The sequence below is a fragment of the Petromyzon marinus genome, chromosome 73 (assembly GCF_048934315.1).
Source record: "Petromyzon marinus isolate PM22_M1 ecotype Great Lakes invasive population chromosome 73, UKy_Petmar_22M1.pri1.0, whole genome shotgun sequence".
NCBI classification, from domain to species: domain Eukaryota; kingdom Metazoa; phylum Chordata; class Hyperoartia; order Petromyzontiformes; family Petromyzontidae; genus Petromyzon; species Petromyzon marinus.
In genome coordinates this window covers 8,969,374-8,997,364 of record NC_133739.1, presented here as the reverse complement: position 1 = coordinate 8,997,364, position 27,991 = coordinate 8,969,374, and the positions used below count along the sequence as shown (strand labels likewise).

General features: G+C 46.7%; 1 protein-coding gene across 1 annotated transcript; it reads left to right on the top strand.

Annotated features, from left to right (window-relative positions):
* Positions 1-102: 102 nt before the first annotated feature.
* On the top strand, positions 103-22,143 carry LOC142907025 (uncharacterized). The gene is made up of 4 exons (XM_076055956.1): positions 103-203; positions 547-610; positions 3,496-4,781; positions 17,583-22,143. Exons 3-4 carry the CDS (start codon positions 3,524-3,526, stop codon positions 18,662-18,664), a joined length of 2,340 nt encoding a protein of 779 aa, XP_075912071.1. The 5' UTR covers positions 103-203; positions 547-610; positions 3,496-3,523; the 3' UTR covers positions 18,665-22,143.
* The last annotated feature ends 5,848 nt before the right edge of the window (positions 22,144-27,991 follow it).

Here is a 27,991-nt window from a genome sequence, read left to right as displayed (position 1 = left end):
CGGGTTCAGCACCCACTCCCCAGCCCTCTACATATGGGCCGGGCTCATTAACATAATATTTTCACATACGGAGCCGCTCATTGTGGGAGGGGTGTGGTACGTCGCGCGGCAGTAGGTGACATGACGTCATATCACCTCCTGCTGCCGCGTGACGTCACGAGATAACAGGAAGTTGCTGCTCTGCCCGTGCACTAAATTCCGAGGTGAGAAATTCTCATCACGGTTGTGGTGGTTGTTGTTGTGGTGGTTCTGGTGGTTGTTGTGGTGGGTGTTGTGGTGGTGGTTGTTGTTTACCGAGGTAGAGTCTCGCTCTCTCTCGTAGGGATGTCAATTGAGTAGCAGCGAGCATGGAAGCGATGTCCAGGTTGAAACTTCACAGCGCGGGGCCTAACCACGCGGGGCCTTGCCTCCTGCCATCGCCTGAATGCTGTTGCTTCAATTATCTCGCTTAAGTTTAATTTGTCTTCAGGCGGCTCGCCACTTTGTCACTTTGTTTTACTTTTAAATATTCACGCGGTTTGTATTTATTTTTCTTTTTTACACCAGGCCAAGCCCGCTTGAGCTGCTGTACCGCTTTTAGTTTTCAGAAGCGACCTGCACACAACACAAGGTGAGGCTCCTCAACAGCGTGGCGGTGTTCACTCTGGACGCGTGGCGGTGTTCACTCTGGACGCGTGGCGGTGTTCACTCTGGACGCGTGGCGGTGTTCACTCTGGACGCGTGGCGGTGTTCACTCTGGACGCGTGGCGGTGTTCACTCTAGACGCGTGGCGGTGTTCACTCTAGACGCGTGGCGGTGTTCACTCTAGACGCGTGGCGGTGTTCACTCTACTTGGTGGAGTGAGGAAGCATGAATTCTGAGCAGGTGAAGGTGGCCAAGCGTGGGTCTGGACACACCACCACCTGTGAACCGTGCCAGTGCGTGACAGTGGTGGAGCCAGTGGGGGTGGGGTAGGCACGTGCCCCCCAACGATCCGATCGAAATCTCTCATTTCGATAGGATCATTGGGGCTTATTAGTGACTAGCTTCACTACCCGGCTTCGCCCGGGACTTGGATTCTTGTCTTGGATAAATTTCATATCCCTTATATTTCACTGAAAAACCCTTAAAAATGTTGATGCTTGCGAGAAAGAAAAAAGGCGAAATAAATCAAGTTACCTAAATCGGATGTTTTCACTCAAGGAAATTTAACCTTAATCCACTTCTACGCAAGGTCGATTTTGGCCACTCGGGAAGGGAATAATGACGTGGCGAGCTGAAAATAGTCGCGTTCACTTAGAAATTCCAAACGGCATAAGCTGTGAAAATTTCACGACGCCAGAGCTCAGTGTTGGGAGAGGTTTTTGCTGCTTCACACAAACAAACAGATGTAATGTTCTTCTTCATATTTAAGATAGCAGTTCTACCCGTTCTTCGCACGGAGGATATGTATTGAAACTCCGAGAAACCAATGGCTTCATCGGCCAGGAGCGAAGCGCCACCTAAAATCTCCCGGCACGCTGTTAACAGCCCTATCTGTGCTGCCAAATACATCTTTCCCTGGGTGTTCTTCCCTGTGTATGTATCTCTGCTGCCTTGTACCTCGTATCTGTTCACTCTGTCTATGCTGGTTTGTTCAACCCGGAGGATGAACACGAAATTTCGCAGTCTTCTGAAATTCGTGGTCTACCATGGAAGTGTCTAACTGTGTTGTTGTCCTACTGGTTTTGCATCACGTAATTTTTCTTAGGTTTTGTTGAGTTCTCGTCTCTCATCTTCTTGTTGTATTTGCCTCTTTGCAGTTTAACGCTGTCTATGTGTTGCGTTGATGTCACCCTGTGTGCTCCCTCGCTATTTGTTTTTAACACCTGATGATGATCGCTTGTGTTGCTTTCGAAACGTCGTGATTTATTTTAATATAATTTTATTATATTTCTACATACGGGACTTTACCGAAAAAACCAATGAGTAATTTATGCATTCACGAAAGCTTCAATTCTATATTCATTGCAGAGCGCTTAACTCAGGTGTGTTGCGGGTTGACGCCACAATCTTCATGGTCATACAAAATACAAATGTCTATTTTTATACTTGTTTCATTGTGCACGGTATGGAACCTACCCACATGCCAAATTTCAAGTGTGTAGTATGTCGGGAAGTATGCTAAACATTTCTAACAGACACACACACACGTATCCACACATTTCCATTTTATATGTAGACTAGCTTTACTACCCGGCTTTGCCCGGTACTTTGATTCTTGGATTAAAACACGGCCTTCGCGGAGTGTTGGTGGGGGGGTGTGCGTGACGTCAGCAGGCACACTGCGTAACGATGCCGCATAGGGTGACATCTCAGATATGACGGCTATTTTAATACTTTGTGCATTGTGTCCAGTCTGGAAGCTACCCACGTGCCAAATTTCAAGTTTGTGTTGCATGTTGGCAAGTATGGTGAACATTTCAAACAGACACACATTCACAAATTTCCCTTTTATAATTATAGATGAATCAGCATTTTGCAACCCCCACTGCCACCGCGTGACATATTATTACGTGCCAGGGACTCTATGAGAGGACAACAGTCCGTGTTCATAATTGGCAATAAGTAACGGCAAAGCAGTTACAAGCGACTCACAGAATTGTGCGCAGTTGCGTATACAGTACACGACTTCCCTGAAGGCAAACACCTTCAGCGAGCACGATGCCTTTCACACGCGTCGAATTAAAAGCATAGGACAACTCCTTACTTAGTAAAAACTCGTGACTAACAACTCCTTATTTACTAAAAACTCCTGACTAACAACTCCTTACTTACTAACAACTCCTGACTAACAACTCCTTACTTCCTAACAACTCCTTACTAATAACTTCTTACTTACTAACAACTATCATTTTTCATTGCTGAAAGGGGTTGCCCCCCCCCCTACCTGAAAATCCTGGCTCCACCTCTGAGTGTGTGACAGGGTCAAGTTTGTATTTGCAGTAAAGTCTATTAACTCTATTGAGCACGGAGGTTATATCAAAACAGTAGTTTATTTTTGTTTTCCTCTGCAACTCTTTGTAAGAAATTAGTGCAGCTGAAGTCGGAACTGTTCATCCCAGCATTCAAGGACATCTGTGCCTGGCTTTCACACCTCTACGTTGTGATTGAACATTAATTTATGCGTTTCTGCATAACACAAATAGTTTTATTTTCAACACTTTTTGCTACGTCAGCGGAATTTAGCTTTCATAAATATTCCTTTTGAAGCCAGACAGCCGAAATTATGTGCTCGGAGTTTTGGGTTAACATTCATTTTGAAGATACGAGGACTTCCAGGCACGTTTATGACCATTTACCCTCTCATTGTGTGCCATAACAGCCCGTGTGATGAATTTGGGATACATTTTCACTATAACATGAATATATGAATAAGTATAGACGTGTGAGTCACGTGTGACTGTATGTATGCATTCCTCTGTGCATAGATACTGACGTGTAGATGGTGTGGATATTCTTTTTTTCTGCCTGCAGCTGTCGCTTCCTCTGCAGAATTGGTCTGATGGAGCAAAGGCACTCGGCGCAGCTCGGTGCAAAAAGGCATCAATGCGACCGGTGTGTATACAGCACGGATAGTACTACACATTTCACGTGGCACCAGAGAACCCACACGGGAGAGAAACCCTTCAAGTGCAATGTGTGTGGGAAGGCGTTTGCACAGTCACCAAATCTTTATGTACACCAGAGAACACACACGGGAGAGAAACCCTTCAAGTGCAGTGTGTGTGGGAAGGCGTTTGCACTGTCACCACATCTTCATGTACACCAGAGAACACACACGGGAGAGAAACCCTTCAAGTGCAGTGTGTGTGGGAAGGCGTTTTCACAGTCACCAAGTCTTCATGTACACCAGAGAACACACACGGGAGAGAAACCCTTCAAGTGCAGTGTGTGTGGGAAGGCGTTTTCACGGTCACCAAGTCTTCATGTACACCAGAGAACACACACGGGAGAGAAACCCTTCAAGTGCAGTGTGTGTGGGAAGGCGTTTGCACGTTCACAAAATCTTCATGTACACCAGAGAACACACACGGGAGAGAAACCCTTCAAGTGCAGTGTGTGTGGGAAGGCGTTTTCACAGTCACCAAGTCTTCATGTACACCAGAGAACACACACGGGAGAGAAACCCTTCAAGTGCAGTGTGTGTGGGAAGGCGTTTGCACGTTCACAAAATCTTCATGTACACCAGAGAACACACACGGGAGAGAAACCCTTCAAGTGCAGTGTGTGTGGGAAGGCGTTTTCACATTCACCACATCTTCATGTACACCAGAGAACACACACGGGAGAGAAACCCTTCAAGTGCAGTGTGTGTGGGAAGGCGTTTTCACAGTCACCAAGTCTTCATGCACACCAGAGAACACACACGGGAGAGAAACCCTTCAAGTGCAGTGTGTGTGGGAAGGCGTTTTCACAGTCACAAAATCTTCATCTACACCAGAGAGCACACACGGGTGAGAAACCCTTCAAGTGCAGTATGTGTGGGAAGGCATTTTCACAGTCACCAAGTCTTCAAGTACACCTGAGAACACACACGGGAGAGAAACCCTTCAAGTGCAGTGTGTGTGGGAAGGCGTTTTCAAAGTCACCACATCTTCATGTACACCAGAGAACACACACGGGAGAGAAACCCTTCAAGTGCAGTGTGTGTGGGAAGGCGTTTTCACATTCACCACATCTTAATGTACACCAGAGAACACACACAGGAGAGAAACCCTTCAAGTGCAGTGTGTGTGGGAAGGCGTTTGCACAGTCATCACATCTTAATGTACACAAGAGAACACAGGAGCATCAGAAGATCCACAAGGAGTGGAGTCTGAAATCCGCTTGTGAAAGTCAAAGTGCCGCAATGAGCCCATCCCTCATGAAACAAGAACTGGAAGAAAATCCCAGCTTGGACACTTTTAAAGGTATCGAGGTGAAATTTGAAGAGGTGAAGGTGAAATGTGAAGAAGTGATGGTGAAGAGCGAAGAAGTTAGGGTAAAATGTGAAGATGAAGATTCAACTCCAAAATCGGACCTTCACATCGATGGAGGCAACGTGAAGCAGGAGGAGAATTCTGACTGCGAGGCAGAGCGAGGCAACTCCCAGCAGTTTGTGGAAGTGGAGGTGTGGGTGGACTTCCTCCGAGACAATACAAAGTCAAATGGAGACGCGGTAGATATGTAAGCTTGAGACGATGTCACTCCAATAGATGCACCTTTGTCACAGGCCTTTAATGACAAGAATGTGAAGTTGAACACTCAATTCCTAGGTTCAACCTGCAGGGTCAGAGCGGCCAGTCTTTGTGGACCTGTGGGTTGCGTAGATCTCTAACCATGAGCGAGAGCCAATAAGCTCCCAAGCATTCACAAGCTTCTAATAATTCCATTTATATGGTGCTTGCTTAATCGCCTCTGGCAATTTGGAGTGTTGTGTTATATCTCGTCTCAAACACTCGAAGAGCACCCCCAAGTAGCAGCTGCCCCTGTGTGGTACAAGGTGGTGGCCCTGCACCGGCCTGCATGTAGACAAGAACCTGTCAGTAGGGGGCGATGGTTGATGTGGCATGTCAGTTGTGGAGTTTGTAGGTAATGTTTAGAATTTGATACATTTTGACCCAGACGCCAGCATGCAATGGCCTACTCGTTTTTGAATGGCGCAATAGTATGTTGTACATACACTGTTAAGCGTATTTGTAAAAAAATAGCTTGTTAGTACGATATAACCTGATGCAGTATATTTCACTGCAGCAATTCAATTTTGTTAATATGCCTGTCAATAATTGAGAATTGTTGTATATGAGCCTTTTCCAAAATTGATATTAACAATAATATTTGCCGTTATATATCATATTTTTTTAAACAAACGAAAAAAAATTAATCAATAAAACCCGTAAGCCAGGCACACGAAAAACCAGATGTCAATCATAAGCAGGCCATTAATAAATAAATAAATAATAAAACTCTCGAGGCGAGGATGTTAGCAGCTATCTGCGAAGATCTCCAGATGAACAAGAGTTTGATGTGCCCTAAGGGAGGTCACGCAGAGGGAGCCCTCCGCAAGCCAGAAACGAGGACGCCCACGGGTTAAACCATTTATATTTTTTTCCTTTGTCATTAAAACAACGGTTAAAATTAAAAATGCAATAACAAGAATAAGCTAAAGTTAGCGGTCCTCGCGCTCACTCCAATTAAGACCAGGCCACCAGATACAGCAGTGAATTATTATCCAATGATTAATTCACTATCAAATGATTTTCACCTTTAATACTTTTACTGTTAAAACAAAGCTTGGAGACAAAATACAGAGTCACATCAAAGGTTTTCGAGAAGGAATGAGACAACGGGCAAACTTGCGAAAGAGTTTAAACAATATCCCAAGCAACCCCGACCACCTTTGTCTCTCTCGCAGCGCGGAGAAGCAGGAACCACACCTTATCACAAGGGGCCATCTGGAGCTAGCCAGACGGGTTAATGAGAAAACACACACAACAGCCAGCGAACACGTTTTTAAGTTAAAGAAGTGGCTACACATCAGTCACACATAAAATTAAGAATAACGTGTTCACCTTACACGACATTCCATTATAGAACCTTACAGAACCAAGGGACATGGATTCCAACAATCAAGAAACGGACCTCTTAAACTCAGGATAAAAATTATTTTTCTTTTTAATAATTCCATCGTAACAATGCGAACCTCGGTAAACCGAGAGGGGTGTCGGGAGGACGTAGTTACAAACACGAGTCTTGGCGAACATGGGACCAAATGGTATTTGTGAAATATAAAGTCGAAAGTATAAAGAGATAGGTACTCCCGACCACCTTTGTCTCTCCCGCAGAGCGCGAGAGAGGAATTTCACGCCAGGGCAAACAGATCGTTATCGCAGGAGCCATCTGTACACACACACGAACTCACACACACACACAGACCACACCCCCCCCCCCCTTCACTGCAAAGAGAGAAGAATGTATTTGAATATAACGGTCAGCGCATTTTCAAAAAGTTAAGTTAAGTCAGTCAAGACAGATCAGCGATTCAAGACGTCCACAAGACGAGCAGTCGCATGGAGCGGCTGGCTCCGAGCCTCGCTGAGTAGCGAGGATCGCTGAGTCGCGATGTATCAACGAGATTGAGTCATACAGCAGTGGAGAGAAACTGCTGTCAGCGAACCAGTGCGGGCGCGTTCGCGCACTTCAACAGAGAGAGCACGTGCGACTCAACTCACTCAACAAAAGAAAACGCTTGGCCAGCCGCCAACAAAGTATCAGCGAATCAGCGCTGAGAGCGCTCGAGCATCTCCACAGAGGAAGCACGTGCAAAGTGGCTCAACCAGCAGCGGAAAAGCACGAGCAGCCTCCAACAACTTCAGCAAACCAGTGACCAAGCGCGTGCGACTTGACTCATACAGCAGTGGAGGAAACCTGCTGTCAGAGAGCCGCCAACAACCTCAACAAAGAGAGCGCGTGCGACTCGGCTCACTCAGCAGAAGAAAAACTTGACCTGTCGCCCGCGAGCGCAGCGTCAGATACTACAGCAGCGGAAAGAGCGCGGCCAGCAAAGCCAAGCAAGAGCGTGCAGCAGCTCATCCAGCAGTGGAGAGAAACTGCTGTCAGCGAACCAGCACGGGCGCGTTCGCGCATCTTCAAGGAGAGGGAGCGCGCGCCACCAGCGTGCCATCAGCACCAGCATCAGCACCAGCGCGTGCCACCAGCACCAGCGCGTGCCAACAGCACCAGCATCAGCACCAGCGCGTGCCAACAGCGTGCCATCAGCACCAGCATCAGCACCAGCGCGTGCCAACAGCATGCCACCAACATCAGCACCAGCGCGTACCCAACAGCGTGCCACCAGCGTGCCACCAGCGTGCCACAGCGCGCAACTTCGCGTCACCAGGGCTGAGAGGGCAGCGGCCCCGCACTCAACACCCATCGGCGCGACGACGGCGAGCGTCGTGCTGACTCATCCAGCCAGCGGTGGACAGAAACTGTGACGAGCCGTTCGTATTCAACCCCTCCCCCACACTCTCCCCCTCACTCCCCCACCGCGCCGCAACACACAGGAAACACATTTTGGACACCAGAGATGCTAACCTCGGCGTCTGCTTTACGCAAAGAATTGAACCGGTGATAAAGAAGACGCACGATACGCATATCGGGATAATCAAGAAGGGTTGCCACTCCAAGGTGGTGCATTAAAAATCAATAACGAAAAATACTGCTGTCATTGAGTTGCATAATAACCAATCGTTCTACATTGTTAACAACGTGATACGAATTGACTTGAAGGTCTATGAATGGATGTGGTACTGTGTGGGCGATGTTCAAATACGAATTTACATTATAAGGTTTTGATAGAATAGTTTGCATGTATTAATCTCTCCCTCAACAACCGATCGATTGCGTTACGCGTCGGGAATTTACCACAGGTGCCGTTATCAAAGTGAAACGACGCAATCGTGATGGTATCATGTTAACGCTGTGTTGAAATTCCAAGATCGAGAGTTTTCATATTATTCAAAAATTAAAGTTAGCTAGAAAATAAAATGTATTAAAGCATAAAGGTTGCGTGTGATTCTTCCTGAAATTCTGCGTAATATTGTTCTGTGTATGAGATCTGAATCCTGGGGACCTATCATAAGCACACTATCACCACACATAATCCATAACACGCATAATTCATAATGTTCAATCGAGAGTAATCGTATCCTTATCGATAATACGGAATTAAATAGCAGAGTCGAATCGACTCTCTCATTCATGCTCACAAGACCTACAGAACTGCATACGATCAATTGCGTTATTCCAATTCGTAACACAATCCTAGTCACCAAGGCTCGACCTGCATTATCATAACCACGCCCACTCGCATAAATTAATACAATTATCTCTCGAATCAGCATAATTTATGCACATAATTACACCAATTAACATAATTTAGGATAAATTATGCAAATTGCAAATTTCATTTAATTTTTATTATTTTGATCAATTTTCATAAAACCTATATATACAACAGAATGAATACTTGTCTGTGTGTGTACATGTAACATTTTGTCTATAAGGGTCAAACATTGAATAAGTGATGTTAGGACAAAGTGTGTGTTTTGGAAGTAACCTGTACAGATAACTCAGGTGAGACTCATTGCTCTTGTGATACAGGTCAAAGGGTATTTTTGTGTTTTCAGGAAGCATCTCCATCTGGAGCAACTCATTGTCTTTGAAATAGGGAGCACACTCGGTTCATTAATCAGTTACAAGGCATACCACTCAAAGGTTACACTTAGAGGAGATATATTCTCTACAACACGAATTATAATTTTGTATTACGTGTTGATGTAGATTTTGTCGAACTAGGACATGAAGTGCTCCTTGCTGATTAACGTCTGGATGTTCACAACCAAGGGCTTGAAGCAAGCCTGACTGTCTGCGGTGCCCCTCATTTACGGCCTTGGGCCAGGAAAGTCACGAAAAAAAATGCACACGAACGACGTCTCCACGCAAGCACCCGATGCTCCGTTTTGAAGTTTGAAAATGAAACAACTTTGAATTGTGTTATGTTTTGAATTAGATAATTGTATTTCTTCATTAAAAGCTTATTCATTGAAAACGATATTTCGCGTGAATTTTCTCTCATCGTTAAGTAGATGGCCTTGCCGGGGGTTTGGTTCGATGCGGACTTTCACCTGGTTGGGATCGCGGGATCGAGACGAGGCTGAGCTTGTTCATATCCGTGTACATCGATGTCCCACATTGCTTACACGGACACACCACACACAATGAAATAAATAGAAACTAGAACGACTTAATTCCGGGGATGGGCAAAGATTGAGTTATCTCTTTCAATGGAGCGAGTTAAGTTTGTGTTCGATTCAACAACTCTCTGTCCGTCTGTGTCTCTGTTCCCCTCTGTGTCTGTCTCTCGCTGACTGTGTCTCTGTCGTCTCTGTATCTTTATTTCTGTTTTCTTCTTGTCTGTGTCTGTCCACCTCTCTCTCTCTTGTCAGTCTCTGTGTGTGTCTCTATCAGCGTCTTTCCAACCGTATTCAACTACCGCCAGTAGCAACATGCGCCCATTCAACTTTCACGGGCCCACGACTGCACGCGACTCAAACGTGCTCCGAGTCTCTGTGTGTACGTTGAACTTAATTCGCACCGTACGTAGCCAACCATGCTAATCTGTGGATCTCTCTGTGTGTGAGTCTCTGTGTGTATCTGGAACTTCTTTCGCACCGTACGTAGCCAACCATGCTAATCTGTGGGTCTCTCTGTGTGCGAGTCTCTGTGTGTATCTGGAACTTCTTTCGCACCGTACGTAGCCGACCATGCTAATCTGTGGGTCTCTCTGTGTGTGAGTCTCTGTGTGTGCGTTGAACTTCTTTCGCACCGTACGTAGCCAACCATGCTAATCTGAGGGTCTCTGTGTGTGAGTCTCTGTGTGTATCTGGAACTTATTTCGCACCGTACGTAGCCGAACCTGCACAGGAGGAGCGGCTGTTATCTGTGGAGCTGTTGGCTGGGTACGATCTGTCAGCGGGAGCGAGAGATGATGAAGCTCCCAAGCATTTCACTACGTTACCAACATCATATTTGCACGCATAAGTCGCTTGCCTATTTGTGTGTTTCGTATCGAATCTCATCTCAAACAATCAAAGGACGCCTCCCCCTAAGTGGCAGCTGCCCCTGTGTGGCACAAGGTGTCCCTGCACCGGCCTGTGGACATGAGTCTGTCAGTAGGGGGCGATCATTGACGCGCCATCTCCGTTGTGTAGTTTCTGGATAATATTTGGAATTGCTACAATTTTGACCGTGACACCGACATGCAATGACCTGTGCGTCGTGAATGACACAACGCTATGTTTTTACATCTGCCGTGAAGCAGACTGCGCATATTGTGGTGCATGCTACTGGGGTAGCCAGGTGTGCCTGTTCGATTTGATCCTTGAACCTCTGCAATAAATAGAGAATGCGCATCCATATTCTTGGTTCTTTCGGTAAAGTCACGTAGATAGAAAACAAAAATGAAGATAAAAACAGCGTTTATTTTTATTTAAATTGCCATTATTTGTTTTCTTTAATATAACATTTTTTTTATTTACGCGACTTTACCGAAAGAACCCAAGAATATGAATTCCTGCCAGTCACGAAAGTTTCAAGTCAAAATAGAATGCACCACCAACTCGGCTCGCGTCAATCTGCGTGGAGGCGTGGGGGGGCCTGAGAGAGTTTCTCACCGGCGCAGAACTTCCATGCAGAGGGCTCCACGCAGCTTCGTGCGGAGCGACAGGCCAGGTAGCTCCCACACAGCGTGGCGCAGCTGATTAACATTTATATTGTTGGTTCTTTCGGTAATGTCACGTAGATAGAAAATAACAAAAAAAATTGAAAATATTAAATTGATGAAAAGTTACCATTTGTCGACTGAGATGACCGTGCCCACCACAGTGTACACACACACACAGTGTACACACACACAGTGTACACACACAGTGTACACACACACACAGTGTACACACACACACAGTGTACACACACACAGTGTACTAACACAGTGTACACACACAGTGTACACACACACACAGTGTACACACACACACAGTGTACACACACACAGTGTACACACACACAGTGTACACACACACACACACAGTGTACACACACACACAGTGTACACAGTGTACACACACACAGTGTACACACACACACAGTGTACACACACACAGTGTACACACACACAGTGTGTGTGTACACAGTGTGTACACACACACAGTGTACACACACACAGTGTGTACACTGTGTGTGTGTACACACAGTGTACACACACACAGTGTACACACACACACAGTGTACACACACACACAGTGTGTACACACACACACAGTGTACACACACACACAGTGTACACACACACAGTGTAAACACACAGTGTACACACAGTGTAAACACACTGTACACACAGTGTACACACACACAGTGTACACACACACACAGTGTACACACACACACAGTGTGTACACACACACACAGTGTACACACACACAGTGTACACACACACACAGTGTACACACACACAGTGTAAACACACACAGTGTACACACAGTGTAAACACACAAAGTGTACACACAGTGTAAACACACACAGTGTACACACACACACAGTGTACACACACACACACAGTGTACACACACACACAGTGTACACACAGTGCACACACAGTGTACACACAGTGTAAACACACACAGTGTACACACAGTGTAAACACACACAGTGTACACACAGTGTACACAAACACACACTGTATACACACAGTATACACGCACAGTGTACACAAACACACAGTGTACACACACACATAGTGTGCACACTCACAGTTTACACAAACACACAGTGTGTACACAAACACACAGTGTGTACACACACACATACACACAGTGTACACACACCTAAGGGGTCTCTGTTCAAGGGAGGGAACAATGGAAAATGAATATAAATCAACTTAAACTCCAACTCCTCTCTGTGACGTCATCACTCAGCATCACCTCATCGGCGTAAAACGCCAGGGGGAGGTGTACCTCGCTCGTGACGTCATGTCACCAAGGTGTTCACCCCACCCCGTCCAAGGCGCCCTTGAACGTGACGTCACCTCTGCCTGGGTCGCTGCCGTTTTCTGTTCAATTAGAATCCATATTTGGGCAAGGCCACGCCCAGTGACCTGCGGTTCATTAACATAATTATTTCGTGAAAGCCGTCGCGACGGGTGAGCACCCACGCCCCATCCCTCTTCATATGGGCCGGGCTCATTAACATAATCTATTCACGTACGGAGCCGCTCATTGTGGAAGGGGAGTGTTATCGTTCCCCACAAGTGATGTCATGTCACCTCCTGCTGCTGCGTGACGTCACGAGATTATAGGAAGCTGCTGCTCCGCCCTTGCACTGAAATCCGAGGTAAGAAATTCTCATCGCCGTTGTTGTTGTGGTTGTTGTGGTGGTGGTTGTTGTGGTTGGAACTTTACAGCGCGGGGCCTAGCCTGATCGCGGGGCCTAGCCTGATCGCGGGGCCTAGTCTGATCGCGGGACCTAGCCTGATAGCGGGGCCTAGCCTGATCGCGGGGCCTAGTCTGATCGCGGGACCTAGCCTGATCGCGGGGCCTAGACTGATCGCGGGGCCTAGCTTGATCGCGGGGCCTAGCCTGATAGCGGGGCCTAGCCTGATCGCGGGACCTAGCCTGATCGCGGGGCCTAGCCTGATAGCGGGGCCTAGCTTGATCGCGGGGCCTAGCTTGATCGCGGGTCCTAGTCTGATCGCCGGGCCTAGTCTGATCGCCGGGCCTAGACTGATCGCGGCGCCTAGCTTGATCGCGGGGCCTAGCCTGATAGCGGGGCCTAGCCTGATAGCGGGGCCTAGCCTGATAGCGGGGCCTAGCCTGATCGCTGGGCCTAGCCTGATAGCGGGGCCTAGCTTGATCGCGGGGCCTAGCTTGATCGCGGGTCCTAGTCTGATCGCGGGGCCTAGCCTGATAGCGGGGCCTAGCCTGATCGCGGGGCCTAGCCTGATCGCGAGGCCTAGCCTGATCGCGAGGCCTAGCCTGATCGCGAGGCCTAGCCTGATCGCGAGGCCTAGCCTGATCGCGAGGCCTAGCCTGATCGCGAGGCCTAGCCTGATCGCGTTTAAGTTTAATTTGTCTTCATGCGGCTCGCCACTTTGTCACGTTGTTTTAGTTGTAAATATTCACGCGTCTTCTTTGGTTCTTTCGGTAAAGTCACGTAGAATGAGAATAAAATAATAAATTGATAAAATAAAATAACACAATCATATTCTCACGACGTTTCGGCCACAACACAAGCGGCCTTCATCAGGTGAAGGGACGAGACTGTCTGGTAGGACAGCGCTGGACAGTCTCGTCCCTTCACCTGATGAAGGCCGCTTGTGTTGTGGCCGAAACGTCGTGAGAATATTATTGTGCTATTTTATTTTATCAATTTATTATTTTATTCTCATTCTACGTGACTTTACCGAAAGAACCAAAGAAGATGAATCCTTGCAGTCACGAAAGCTTTAAATCGAAATATTCACGCGGTTTATTTATTTATTTTTTATTTTTTACACCAGGCCAAGCCCGCTTGAGCTGCTGTGCCGCTTTTGTTTTCAGAAGCGACCTGCCCACAACACAACACAAGGTGAGGCTCCTCAACAGCGTGGCGGTGTTCACTCTGGATGTGTGGCGGTGTTCACTCTGGACGCGTGGCGGTGTTCACTCTAGACGCATGGCGGTGTTCACTCTGGACGCGTGGCGGTGTTCACTCTGGACGCGTGGCGGTGTTCACTCTGGACGCGTGGCGGTGTTCACTCTAGACGCGTGGCGGTGTTCAATCTGGACGCGTGGCGGTGTTCACTCTGGACGCGTGGCGGTGTTCACTCTGGACGCGTGGCGGTGTTCACTCTAGACGCATGGCGGTGTTCACTCTGGACGCGTGGCGGTGTTCAATCTGGACGCGTGGCGGTGTTCACTCTGGACGCGTGGCGGTGTTCACTCTAGACGCGTGGCGGTGTTCAATCTGGACGCGTGGCGGTGTTCACTCTAGACGCGTGGCGGTGTTCAATCTGGACGCGTGGCGGTGTTCACTCTGGACGCGTGGCGGTGTTCACTCTGGACGCGTGGCGGTGTTCACTCTAGACGCATGGCGGTGTTCACTCTGGACGCGTGGCGGTGTTCAATCTGGACGCGTGGCGGTGTTCACTCTGGACGCGTGGCGGTGTTCACTCTAGACGCGTGGCGGTGGTCACTCTGGACGCGTGGCGGTGTTCACTCTGGACGCGTGGCGGTGTTCACTCTACTTGGTGGAGTGAGGAAGCATGAATTCTGTGCAGGTGAAGGTGGCCAGGCGTGGGTCTGGACACACCACCACCTGTGAACCGTGCCAGTGTGTGACAGTGGTGGAGCCAGTGGGGGTGGGGTAGGCACGTGCCCCCCAACGATCCGATCGAAATCCCTAATTTCGATAGGATCATTGGGGTTTATTAGTGACTAGCTTCACTACCCGGCTTCGCCCGGGACTTGGATTCTTGTCTTGGATAAATTTTATATCCCTTATATTTCACTGAAAAACCCTTTAAAATGTTGATGCTTGCGAGAAAGAAAAAAGGCGAAACAAATCAAGTTACCTAAATCGGATGTTTTCACTCAAGGAAATTTAACCTTAATCCACTACTACGCAAGGTCGATTTTGGCCACTCGGGAAGGGAATAATGACGTGGCGAGCTGAAAATAGTCGCGTTCACTTAGAAATTCCAAACGGCATAAGCTGTGAAAATTTCACGACGCCAGAGCTCAGTGTTGGGAGAGGTTTTTGCTGCTTCACACAAACAAACAGATGTAATGTTCTGCTTCATATTTAAGATAGCAGTTCTACCCGTTCTTCGCACGGAGGATATGTATTGAAACTCCGAGAAACCAATGGCTTCATCGGCCAGGAGCGAAGCGCCACCTAAAATCTCCCGGCACGCTGTTAACAGCCCTATCTGTGCTGCCAAATACATCTTTCCCTGGATGTTCTTCCCTGTGTATGTATCTCTGCTACCATGTACTTCGTATCTGTTCACTCTGTCTATGCTGGTTTGTTCAACCCGGAGGATGAACACGAAATTTAGCAGTTTTCTGAAATTCTTGGTCTACCAGGCAAGTGTCTAACTGTGTTGTTGTCCTACTGGTTTTGCATCACGTAATTTTTCTTAGGTTTGTTGAGTTCTCGTCTCTCATCTTCTTGTTGTATTTGCCTCTGTGCAGTTTAACGCTCTCTATGTGTTGCGTTGATGTCACCCTATGTGCTCCCTCGCTATTTGTTTTTAACACCTGATGATGATCGCTTGTGTTGCGTTCGAAACGTCGTGATTTATTTCTATATAATTTTATTATATTTCTACATACGTGACTTTACCGAAAAAACCAATGAGTAATTTATGCATTCACGAAAGCTTCAATTCTATATTCATTGCAGAGCGCTTAACTCAGGTGTGTTGCGGGTTGACGTCACAAACTTCATGGTCATACAAAATACAAATGTCTATTTTTATACTTTTTTCATTGTGCACGGTATGGAACCTACCCACATGACAAATTTCAAGTGTGTAGCATGTTGGGAAGTATGCTAAACATTTCTAACAGACACTCACACACACACACGTATCCACACATTTCCATTTTATATATACGCTAGCTTTACTACCCGGCTTTGCCCGGGACTTTGATTCTTGTCTTGGATTAAAACACGGCCTTCGCGGAGTGTTGGGTGGGGGGGTATGCGTGACGTCAGCAGGCACACTGCATAACGATGCCGCATAGGGTGACATCTCAGATATGACGGCTATTTTAATACTTTGTGCATTGTGTCCAGTCTGGAAGCTACCCACGTGCCAAATTTCAAGTTTGTGTTGCATGTCGGGAAGTATGCTGAACATTTCAAACAGACACACATTCACAAATTTCCCTTTTATAATTATAGATGAATCAGCATTTTGCAACCCCCACTGCCACCGTGTGGCATATTATTACGTGTCAGGGACTCTATGAGAGGACAACAGTCCGTGTTCATAATTGGCAATAAGTAACGGCAAAGCTGTTACAAGCAACTCTTAGAATTGTGCGCAGTTGCGTATACAGTACACGACTTCCCTGAAGGCAAACACCTTCAGCGAGCGCGATGGGTTGAATAAAAAGCATTGGACAAGTCCTTGCTTAGTAACAACTCCTGACTTACAACTCCTTACTTACTAACAACTCCTTACTAACAACTCCTTGCTTACTAACAACTCCTTACTAATAACTCCTTACATACTAACAACTATAATTTTTCATTGCTGAAAGGGGTTGCCCCCTCCCCCTACCTGAAAATCCTGGCTCCACCCCTGAGTGTGTGAAAGGGTCAAGTTTGTATTTGCAGTAAAGTCTATTAACTCTATTGGGCACGGAGGTTATATTAAAATAGTAGTTTATTTTTGTTTTCCTCTGCAACTCTTAGTAAGAATGTAGTCAGGAAGTTATCACAGCACACGTGCAGCTGAAGTCGGAACTGTTCATCCCAGCATTCAAGGACATCTGTGCCTGGCTTTCACACCTCTACGTTGCGATTGAACATTAATTTATGCATTTCTGCATAACACAAGTAGTATTATTTTCAACACCCTTTGCTACGTCAGCTGAATTTAGCTTTCATAAATATTCCTTTGGAAGCCAGACAGCCGAAATTGTGTGTTCGGGAGTTTTGGGTTAACATTCATTTTGAAGACACGAGGGCTTCCAGGCACGTTTATGACCATTTGCCCTCTCATTGTGTGCCATAACAGCCCGTGTGATGAATTTGGGACACGTTTTCACTATAACATGAATATATGAATAAGTATAGACGTGTGAATCACGTGTGACTGTATAAATGTATTCCTCTGTGCATCGATACTGACGTGTAGATGGTGTGGACATTCTTTTTTTCTGTCTGCAGCTGTCGCTTCCTCTGCAGAATTGGTATGATGGAACAAAGGCACTCGGCGCGGCTCGGTGCATATGGCACGGATCGTCCTGCACATTTGAAATGGCACCAGAGAACCCACACGGGAGAGAAACCCTTCAAGTGCAGTGTGTGTGGGAAGGCGTTTGCACAGTCATCAAATCTTAATGTACACCAGAGAACCCACACGGGAGAGAAACCCTTCAAGTGCAGTGTGTGTGGGAAGGCGTTTGCACAGTCACCAAATCTTCATGTACACCAGAGAACCCACACGGGAGAGAAACCCTTCAAGTGCAGTGTGTGTGGGAAGGCGTTTTCAGATTCATCTCCTCTTGTAGCACACCGGAGAACACACACAGGAGAGAAACCCTTCAAGTGCAGTGTGTGTGGGAAGGCGTTTGCACAGTCACCAAGTCTTCATGTACACCAGAGAACACACACAGGAGAGAAACCCTTCAAGTGCAGTGTGTGTGGGAAGGCGTTTGCACATTCAGCAAGTCTTCATATACACCAGAGATCACACACGGGAGATAAACCCTTCAAGTGCAGTGTGTGTGGGAAGGCGTTTGCACAGTCACCAAGTCTTAATGTACACCAGAGAACACACACAGGAGAGAAACCCTTCAAGTGCAGTGTATGTGGGAAGGCGTTTGCACATTCATCAAGTCTTCATGTACACCAGAGAACACACACAGGAGATAAACCCTTCAAATGCGGTGTGTGTGGGAAGGCGTTTGCACAGTCACCACACCTTCATGTACACCAGAGAACACACAAGCATCAGAAGGTCCACAAGGAGTGGAATCTGAAATCAGCTTGTGAAAGTCAAAGTGCCGCAATGAGCCCATCCCTCATGAAACAAGAACCGGAAGAAAATCCCAGCTTGGACACTTTTAAAGGTATCGAGGTGAAATATGAAGAGGTGAAGGTGAAATGTGAAGAAGTGATGGTGAAGAGCGAAGAAGTGAGGGTAAAATGTGAAGATGAAGATTCAACTCCAAAATCAGACCTTCACATCGATGGAGGCAACGTGAAGCAGGAGGAGAATTCTGACTGCGAGGCAGAGCGAGGCAACTCCCATCAGTTTGTGGAAGTGGAGGTGTGGGTGGACTTCCTCCGAGACAATACAAAGTCAAATGGAGACCTGGTAGATATGTAAGCTTGAGATGATGTCGCTACCAATAGATGCACCTTTGTCACAGGCCTTTAATGACAAGAATGTGAAGTTGAACACTCAATTCCTAGGTTCAACCTGCAGGGTCAGAGCGGCCAGTCTTTGTGAACCTGTGGGTTGCGTAGATCTCTAACCATGAGCGAGAGCCAATAAGCTTCCAAGCAATCACAAGGTTCTAATAATTCCATTTATATGGTGCTTGCTTAATCGCCTCTGGCAATTCGGAGTGTTGTGTTATATCTCGTCTCAAACACTCGAAGAGCATCCCCAAGTAGCAGCTGCCCCTGTGTGGTACAAAGTGGTGGCCCTGCACCGGCCTGCATGTGGACAAGAACCTGTCAGTAGGGGGCGATGGTTGATGTGGCATCTCAGTTGTGGAGTTTGTAGGTAATGTTTAGAATTTGATCATTTTTGACCCAGACGCCAGCATGCAATGGCCTACTCGTTTTTGAATGGCGCAATAGTATGTTGTACATACACTGTTAAGCGTATTTGTAAAAAAAATAGCTTGTTAGTACGATATAACCTGATGCAGTATATTTCACTGCAGTAATTCAATTTTGTTAATATGCCTGTCAATAATTGAGAATTGTTGTATATGAGCCTTTTCCAAAATTGATATTAACAATAATATTTGCCGTTATATATATCATATTTTTTTTAAACAAACGAAAAAAATTAATCAATAAAACCCGTAAGCCAGGCACACGAAAAACCAGATGTCGATCATAAACAGGTCATTAATAAATAAAGAAATAATAAAACTCTCGAGGCGAGGATGTTAGCAGCTATCTGCGAAGATCTCCAGATGAACAAGAGTTTGATGTGCCCTAAGGGAGGTCATGCAGAGGGAGCCCTCCGCAAGCCAGAAACGAGGACGCCCACGGGTTAAACCATATATTTTTTTCCTTTGTCATTAAAACAACGGTTAAAATTTAAAATGCAATAACAAGAATAAGCTAAAGTTAGCAGTCCTCGCGCTCACTCCAATTAAGACCAGGCCACCAGATACATCAGTGAATTATTATCCAATGATTAATTCGCTATCAAATTATTTTCACCTTTAATACTTTTACTGTTAAAACAAAGCTTGGAGACAAAATACAGTCACATCAAAGGTTTTCGAGAAGGAATGAGACAACGGGCAAACTTGCGAAAGAGTTTAAACAATATCCCAAGCAACCCCGACCACCTTTGTCTCTCTCGCAGCGCGGAGAAGCAGGAACCACAGGTTATCACAAGGGGCCATCTGGAGCTAGCCAGACGGGTTAATGAGAAAACACACAACAGCCAGCGAACACGTTTTTAAGTTAAAGAAGTGGCTACACATCAGTCACACATAAAATTAAGAATAACGTGTTCACCTTACACGACATTCCATTATAGAACCTTACAGAACCAAGGGATATGGATTCCAACAATCAAGAAATGGACCTCTTAAACTCAGGATGAAAATTCTTTTTCTTTTTAATAATTCCATCATAACAATGCGAACCTCGGTAAACCGAGAGGGGTGTCGGGAGGACGTAGTTACAAACACGAGTCTTGGCGAACATGGGACCAAATGGTATTTAAGAAATATAAAGTCGAAAGTATAAAGAAATAGGTACTCCCGACCACCTTTGTCTCTCCCGCAGAGCGCGAGAGAGGAATTTCACGCCAGGGCAAACAGATCGTTATCGCAGGAGCCATCTGTACACACACACGAATTCACACACACACAGACCACGCCCCCTTCACTGCAAAGAGAGAAGAATGTCTTTGAATATAACGGTCAGCGCATTTTCAAAAAGTTAAGTTAAGTCAGTCAAGACAGATCAGCGATTCAAGACGTCCACAAGACGAGCAGTCGCATGGAGCGGCTGGCTCCGAGCCTCGCTGAGTAGCGAGGATCGCTGAGTCGCGATGTATCAACGAGATTGAGTCATACAGCAGTGGAGAGAAACTGCTGTCAGCGAACCAGCGCGGGCGTGTTCGCGCACTTCAACAGAGAGAGCACGTGCGACTCAACTCACTCAACAGAAGAAAACGCTTGGCCAGCCGCCAACAAAGTATCAGCGAATCGGCGCTGAGAGCGCTCGAGCATCTCCACAGGGGAAGCACGTGCAACGTGGCTCAACCAGCAGCGGAAAAGCACGAGCAGCCTCCAACAACTTCAGCAAACCAGTGACCAAGCGCATGCGACTTGAGTCATACAGCAGTGGAGGAAACCTGCTGTCAGAGAGCCGCCATCAACCTCAACAAAGAGAGCGCGTGCGACTCGGCTCACTCGGCAGAAGAAAAACTTGACCTGTCGCCCGCGAGCGCAGCGTCAGATACTACAGCAGCGGAAAGAGCGCGGCCAGCAACGCCAAGCAAGAGCGTGCAGCAGCTCAGCCAGCAGTGGAGAGAAACTGCTGTCAGCGAACCAGCACGGGCGCGTTCGCGCATCTTCAAGGAGAGGGAGCGCGCGCCACCAGCGTGCCATCAGCACCAGCATCAGCACCAGCGCGTGCCACCAGCGTGCCATCAGCACCAGCGTGCCACCAGCACCAGCGTGCCACCAGCACCAGCGCGTGCCACCAGCGTGCCATCAGCACCAGCGTGCCACCAGCACCAGTGCGTGCCAACAGCGTGCCACCAGCACCAGCACCAGCGCGTGCCAACAGCGTGCCATCAGCACCAGCGTGCCACCAGCACCAGCGTGCCATCAGCACCAGCGCGTGCCACCAGCGTGCCATCAGCACCAGCGTGCCATCAGCACCAGCGCGTGCCAACAGCGTGCCACCAGCGTGCTACAGCGCGCAACTTCGCGTCACCAGCGCTGAGAGGGCAGCGGCCCCGCACTCAACACCCATCGGCGCGACGACGGCGAGCGTCGTGCTGACTCATCCAGCCAGCGGTGGACAGAAACTGTGACGAGCCGTTCGTATTCAACCCCTCCCCCACACTCTCCCCCTCACTCCCCCACCGCGCCGCAACACACAGGAAACACATTTTGGACACCAGAGATGCTAACCTCGGCGTCTGCTTTACGCAAAGAATTGAACCAGTGATAAAGAAGACGCACGATACGCATATCGAAGCGTTGCCACTCCAAGGTGGTGCATTAAAAATCAATTCACAACGAAAAATACTGCTGTCATTGAGTTGCATAATAACCAATCGTCCTACTGTTAACAGCGTGATAAGAATTGACTTGAAGGTCTATGAATGGATGTGGTACTGTGTGGGCGATGTTTAAATACGAATTTACATTATAAGGTTAAGGTTTTGATAGAATAGTTTGCATGTATTAATCTCGTCCTCAACAACCGATCGATTGCGTTATGCGTCGGGAATTAACCACAGGTGCCGTTATCAAAGTGAAACGACGCAATCGTGATGGTATCATGTTAACGCTGTGTTGAAATTCCAAGATCGAGAGTTTTCATATTATTCAAAAATTAAAGTTAGCTAGAAAATAAAATTTATTAAAGCATAAAGGTTGTGTGTGATTCTTCCTGAAATTCTGCGTAATTTTGTTCTGCGTATGAGATCTGAATCCTGGGGACCTATCATAAGCACATTATCACCACACATAATCCATAACACACATTAATAATGTTCAATCGAGAGTAATCGTATCCTTATCGATAATACGGAATTAAATAGCAGAGTCGAATCGAATCTCTCTCATTCATGCTCACAAGACCTACAGAACTGCATACGATCAATTGCGTTATTCCAATTCATAACACAATCCTCGTCACCAAGGCTCGACCTGCATTATCATAACCACGCCCACTCGCATAAATTAATACAATTATCTCAAATCAGCATAATTTATGCACATAATTACACCAATGAAGATAATTTAGGATAAATTATGCAAATTTCAAATTTCATTTAATTTTTATTATTTTTGTCAATTTTCATAACACCTATATATATACAACAGAATGAATACTTGTCTGTGTGTGTACATGTAACATTTTGTCTATAAGGGTCAGACATTGAATAAGTGATGTTAGGACGAAGTGTGTGTTTTGGAAGTAACCTGTACAGATAACTCAGGTGAGACTCATTGCTCTTGTGATACAGGTCAAAGGGTATTTTTGTGTTTTCAGGAAGCATATCTCTCTGGAGCAACTCATTGTCTTTGAAATAGGGAGCACACTCGGATCATTAATCAGTTACAAGGAATACCACTCAAAGGTTGCACGTAGAGGAGATACATTCTCTACAACACAAATTATAATTTTGTATTACGTGTTGATGTACATTTTGTCGAACTAGGACATGAAATGCTCCTTGCTGATTAACGTCTGGATGTTCACAACCAAGGGCTTGAAGCAAGCCTGACTGCCTGCGGTGCCCCTCACAACCATTTACGGCCTTTGGCCAGGAAAGTCACGGAAAAAAATGCACACGCAAGCACCTGATGCTTCGTTTTGAAGTTTCAAAATGAAACAACTTTGAATTGTGTTATGTTTTGAATTGGATAATTGCATTTCTTCATTAAAATCTTATTCATTGAAAACAATATTTCGTCTTCTTGGTTCTTTCGGTAAAGTCACGTAGGATGGAAACAAAGTAATAAAACAAAATAACATTCTCACGACGTTTTGGCCACAACACAAGTAGCCTTCATCAGGTGAAGAAACGGGTCTGTCCAGAGGACAGCGCTTGAGTGAACGCTGCCAAGCAAAGACCGCGTCTTTTTAAAGGTGTGTGGGCGGAGTTAATTAGCATGTTACCCAGCCCCCACCTCAGGAGCGGAGGAGGGTGGCGGCTGGGCACAGGAAAACACCAAAGCAGAGCAACCAAGGTGCGTTGCTCTGTCCTGTGCTGCACCATAACCATGTTATAAACTAGACTAATATACGATGCAATATTATACCTTCCAAGCTAAGAAACATGGCATAATATATCCATAGACAAATTCCACCTTTGAATTATACAATGCGTTACTTTACACTATATTTCGTGTGAAGTTTCTCTAGTTAAGTGGATGGCCTTGCCGGGGGTTCGGTTCGATGCAGACTTTCACCTGGTTGGGATCGCGGGATCGAGATGAGGCGACACAGAGCTGCTGGCCGTGCGAGAAGACCGCCGTCTGCAGATCGATTCCAACGCGATCCAACGTCTGTCCCTGCGCCTCCGTCGTTCATGCAGGGGGCGCGTAGAGGTCTGCAGCGCCCCCTGCATGAAAACGACGGAACGTGCAGCGTGAGTCACGTGAAGTTGTGCGTAAGCGCCATAACAAGGCGCTGTCAGCTGACCTGCCACCACGTTCACGGGTCAGCAGGGGGCAGCCGAGAGAGCGCGAGGTACGTAGGGGTCGACCAAAGTAAACCCCTGCCCCCCCCCCCCGTGACCGGAGACTTACACCCCTGACCCCCCACCTGTCCCTAAGGCCCCTTAAGATAAGACCTTCCAGAAGGTTCTGGGAGGGGGGGGGTGGGGAGGTCAGGAGTGTACGGGTGACCCCGACCTGGGGATAAAAGCCCGGCCCTCTGGACGGGCTGAGGCAGTGTTCACCAACTCAAGCCTGAAGACATCCGAAGACCTGAAGACTGGACCAGCACCCGGGAACCCTCAACCGAGGCTTTTTTTAGAGCTGGGTTGTAGCGGACCAGAGGTGGCTCGGACACTCTGGGACCCTCCCCGAGCTCTAGCCAGAGCCGGGTTGTAGCGGACCAGAGGTGAGCTCCCGTACCCGGGTTGGGACGGGTCGTCCAGTCCTCCCTTAACGCCGGGCTAAGGGATCCCGTGGGTAGCAGAGCCCGGATTGTGCAGGCTGTGGTAGAAGGGAGGCTGTCGCTCCCGGAGGCTATCGGGTGGAAGGGGCCGTACCCCTGTCGTGTTACGGTAGTGTGTAGAGCCGAGTTCAAAAGAGTTGTTATATTTCGATTTAAAGCTTTCGTGACTGCAAGGGTTCATCTTCTTTGGTTCTTTCGGTAAAGTCACGTAGAATGAGACTAAAATAATAAAATAACAATAAAATCCTCACGACGTTTCGGCCACAACGCAAGTGGCCGTCTTCATGTGAAATGAACAGACCTGTTGGGACGACAGAGCTTCAATGAACACTGATAAGATTCGTAGCGACTTTAAGCTGGTTGGGCGAATTGAGGCACCTTGACAAAGGGGGTTTACATATCAAATATCTGAGGGATTAGCTTGTGACTGGTCACAGAAATGGCTATGTTAATGTCAAAACCTACACATCCACAGAGGCAACTAGTAATTTAGCATTGAAATAGCTAAGGGATTAGCTTGTGACTGGTCACAGAAATAGATGTTAAAGTAAAGGCCTACACATCCACAGAGCTTCAATGAACGCTGTTAAGATTCGTAGCAACTTTAAGCTGGTTGGGAGAAGTGAGGCCCTTGACAAAAGGGGGGTTTACATATCAAATAGCTGAGGGATTAGCTTGTGACTGGTCACGGAAATGGCTATGTTGAAGTCAAAACCTACACATCCACAGAGGCAACTAGTAATTTACCATTGAAGTAGCAAAGGGATTAGCTTGTGACTGGTCACAGAAATCGCTATGTTAAAGTCAAGACCTACACATCCACAGAGGCAACTAGTAATTTAGCATTGAAATAGCTAAGGGATTAGCTTGTGCAAATATCTGAGGGATTAGCTTGTGACTGGTCACAGAAATGGCTATGTTAATGTCAAATCCTACACATCCACAGAGGCAACTAGTAATTTAGCATTGAAATAGCTAAGGGATTAGCTTGTGACTGGTCACAGAAATAGATGTTAAAGGCCTACACATCCACAGAGTTTCAATGAACGCTGTTAAGATTCGTAGCGACTTTAAGCTGGTTGGGAGAAGTGAGGCCCTTGACAAAAGGGGGGTTTACATATCAAATAGCTGAGGGATTAGCTTGTGACTGGTCACGGAAATGGCTATGTTAAAGTCAAAGCCTACACATCCACAGAGGCACCTCGTACATGGACGCCAAAGGGGGCTGCAACAACTCAACTGTCATACAGTAAACCGATGTGAAAAAAAATCGTTCATGAGGCCATCCACATATACAAACACAGAGACAATTTCAACCGAGAAGATAGATTCTGGCTTAGTAACCATTGGAAAGATGTTTTAAACCATTTCGGTTCTTAATTAATTGTATTTTACGAGGACCTTCAGACCGCAGCTCTTTCGCTGGCACTGACTCTTAATACCTCTCACACCACGGTTAATGGTATGGTTTATAACATGGAGCATAACAGCGCCTCGCAGCTGTTTCTCCCCTCCTTCCTCCTCCGCTCCGACCATGGATGGACTCGTCCGTCTGAACGGGGCTCGTAGTTGTCCGTGGTGCTGAAGTGGAAGGTAAGAATCCACCTGTCTTTTTAAACCATATAACATTGTGATACAACATTGAGGTAGTTTATATTTTCGTTTTTTATTGGTTTACTTTATGGGATTCATTATATAGTGTAGTGTATACCCAGTTAATGTTAATAGCTCAGCTTATTGAAGAATATATTGAGTGCATTTATTATATTGACGTTATTTAGAATTAGGTTGTTCACATCGGTTTACTGTATGACAGTTGAGTTGTTGCAGCCCCCTTTGGCGTCCATGTACGAGGTGCCTCTGTGGATGTGTAGGCTTTGACTTTAACATAACCATTTCCGTGACCAGTCACAAGCTAATCCCTCAGCTATTTGATATGTAAACCCCCCTTTTGTCAAGAGCCTTATTTCTCCCAACCATCTTAAAGTCGCTACGAATCTTAACAGCGTTCATTGAAGCTCTGTGGATGTGTAGGCCTTTACTTTAACATCTATTCTGTGACCAGTGACAAGCTAATCCCTTAGCTATTTCAATGCTAAATTACTAGTTGCCTCTGTGGATGTGTAGGTTTTGACTTTAACATAGCTATTTCTACGACCAGTCACAAGCTAATCCCTCAGCTATTTCATATGTAAACCCCCTTTGTCAAGGTGCCTCACTTCTCCCAACCAGCTTAAAAGTCGCTACGAATCTTAACAGCGTTCATTGAAGCTCTGTCGTCCCGACAGGTCTGTTCATTTCACCTTAAGACGGCCACTTGCGTTGTGGCCGAAACGTCGTGAGAATTTTATTGTGTTATTTTATTACTTTATTCTCATTCTACGTGACTTTACCGAAAGAACCAAAGAAGAAGAGTTGTTATAATAAACGCGTTGCCTCAACCAGACGTCTCCGTGTGATTAGTTAAGGACACAACACTTGTATAAAAGAGAATAGCCAGTGGGTTTTCAAAGTACCTTCGTCTTACAGAAATCAATTTCGCGTGAGCCCACCGCATTAAAACGATGCTCAGCTGAGCAGGGCGAGCCACGTTGGGGGGTGGGGGGGGGTCACCTTATCTTTATCACGTGACGTAGCTCACGTGACTTCTGCCGCGACAATGTCTGGATGTTTTCGCCTGAGGACGACCGCTGGTGTTGCGATCGAAACGTCGCGATTTATTTTTTTCGTTTATTTCTACCTGCGTGAATTTACCGAAAGAACCAAAGGATATGAAAGACGTCTTGTCTGCTGAGCTTGTTCATATCCGTGTACATCGATGTCCCACATTGCTTACACGGACACACCACACACAATGAAATAAATAGAAACTGGAACGACTTAATTCTGGGGATGGGAAAAGATTGAGGAATCTCTTTCAATGGAGCGAGTTAAGTTTGTGTTCGATTCAACATCTCTCTGTCCGTCCGTGTCTCTGTTCCCCTCTGTGTCTCTCTCTCGCTGACTGTGTCTCTGTGGTCTCTGTATCTTTCTTTCTGTCTTCCTCTTGTCTGTGTCTGTCCACCTCTCTCTCTTGTCAGTCTCTGTGTGTGTCTCTATCAGCGTCTTTCCAACCGTATTAAACTACCTCCACTAGCAACATGCGCTAGTTCAACTTTCACGGGCCCACAACTGCACGCGACTCAAACTTGCTCCGAGTCTCTGTGTGTACGTTGAACTTCTTTCGCACCGTACGTAGCCCACCATGCTAATCTGTGGGTCTCTCTGTGTGTGAGTCTCTGTGTGTACGTTGAAATTATTTAGCACCGTACGTAGCCAACCATGCTAATCTGTGGGTCTCTCTGTGTGTGAGTATCTGTGTATCTGGAACTTCTTTCGCACCGTACGTAGACAACCATGCTAATCTGTGGGTCTCTCTGTGTGTGAGTCTCTGTGTGTATCTAGAACTTCTTTCGCACCGTACGTAGCTGAACCTGCACAGGAGGAGCGGCTGGTATCTGTGGAGCTGTGGGCTGGGTACCATCTGTAGGCGGGAGCGAGAGACGATGAAGCTTCCAAGCATTTCACTACGTTACCAACATCATATTTG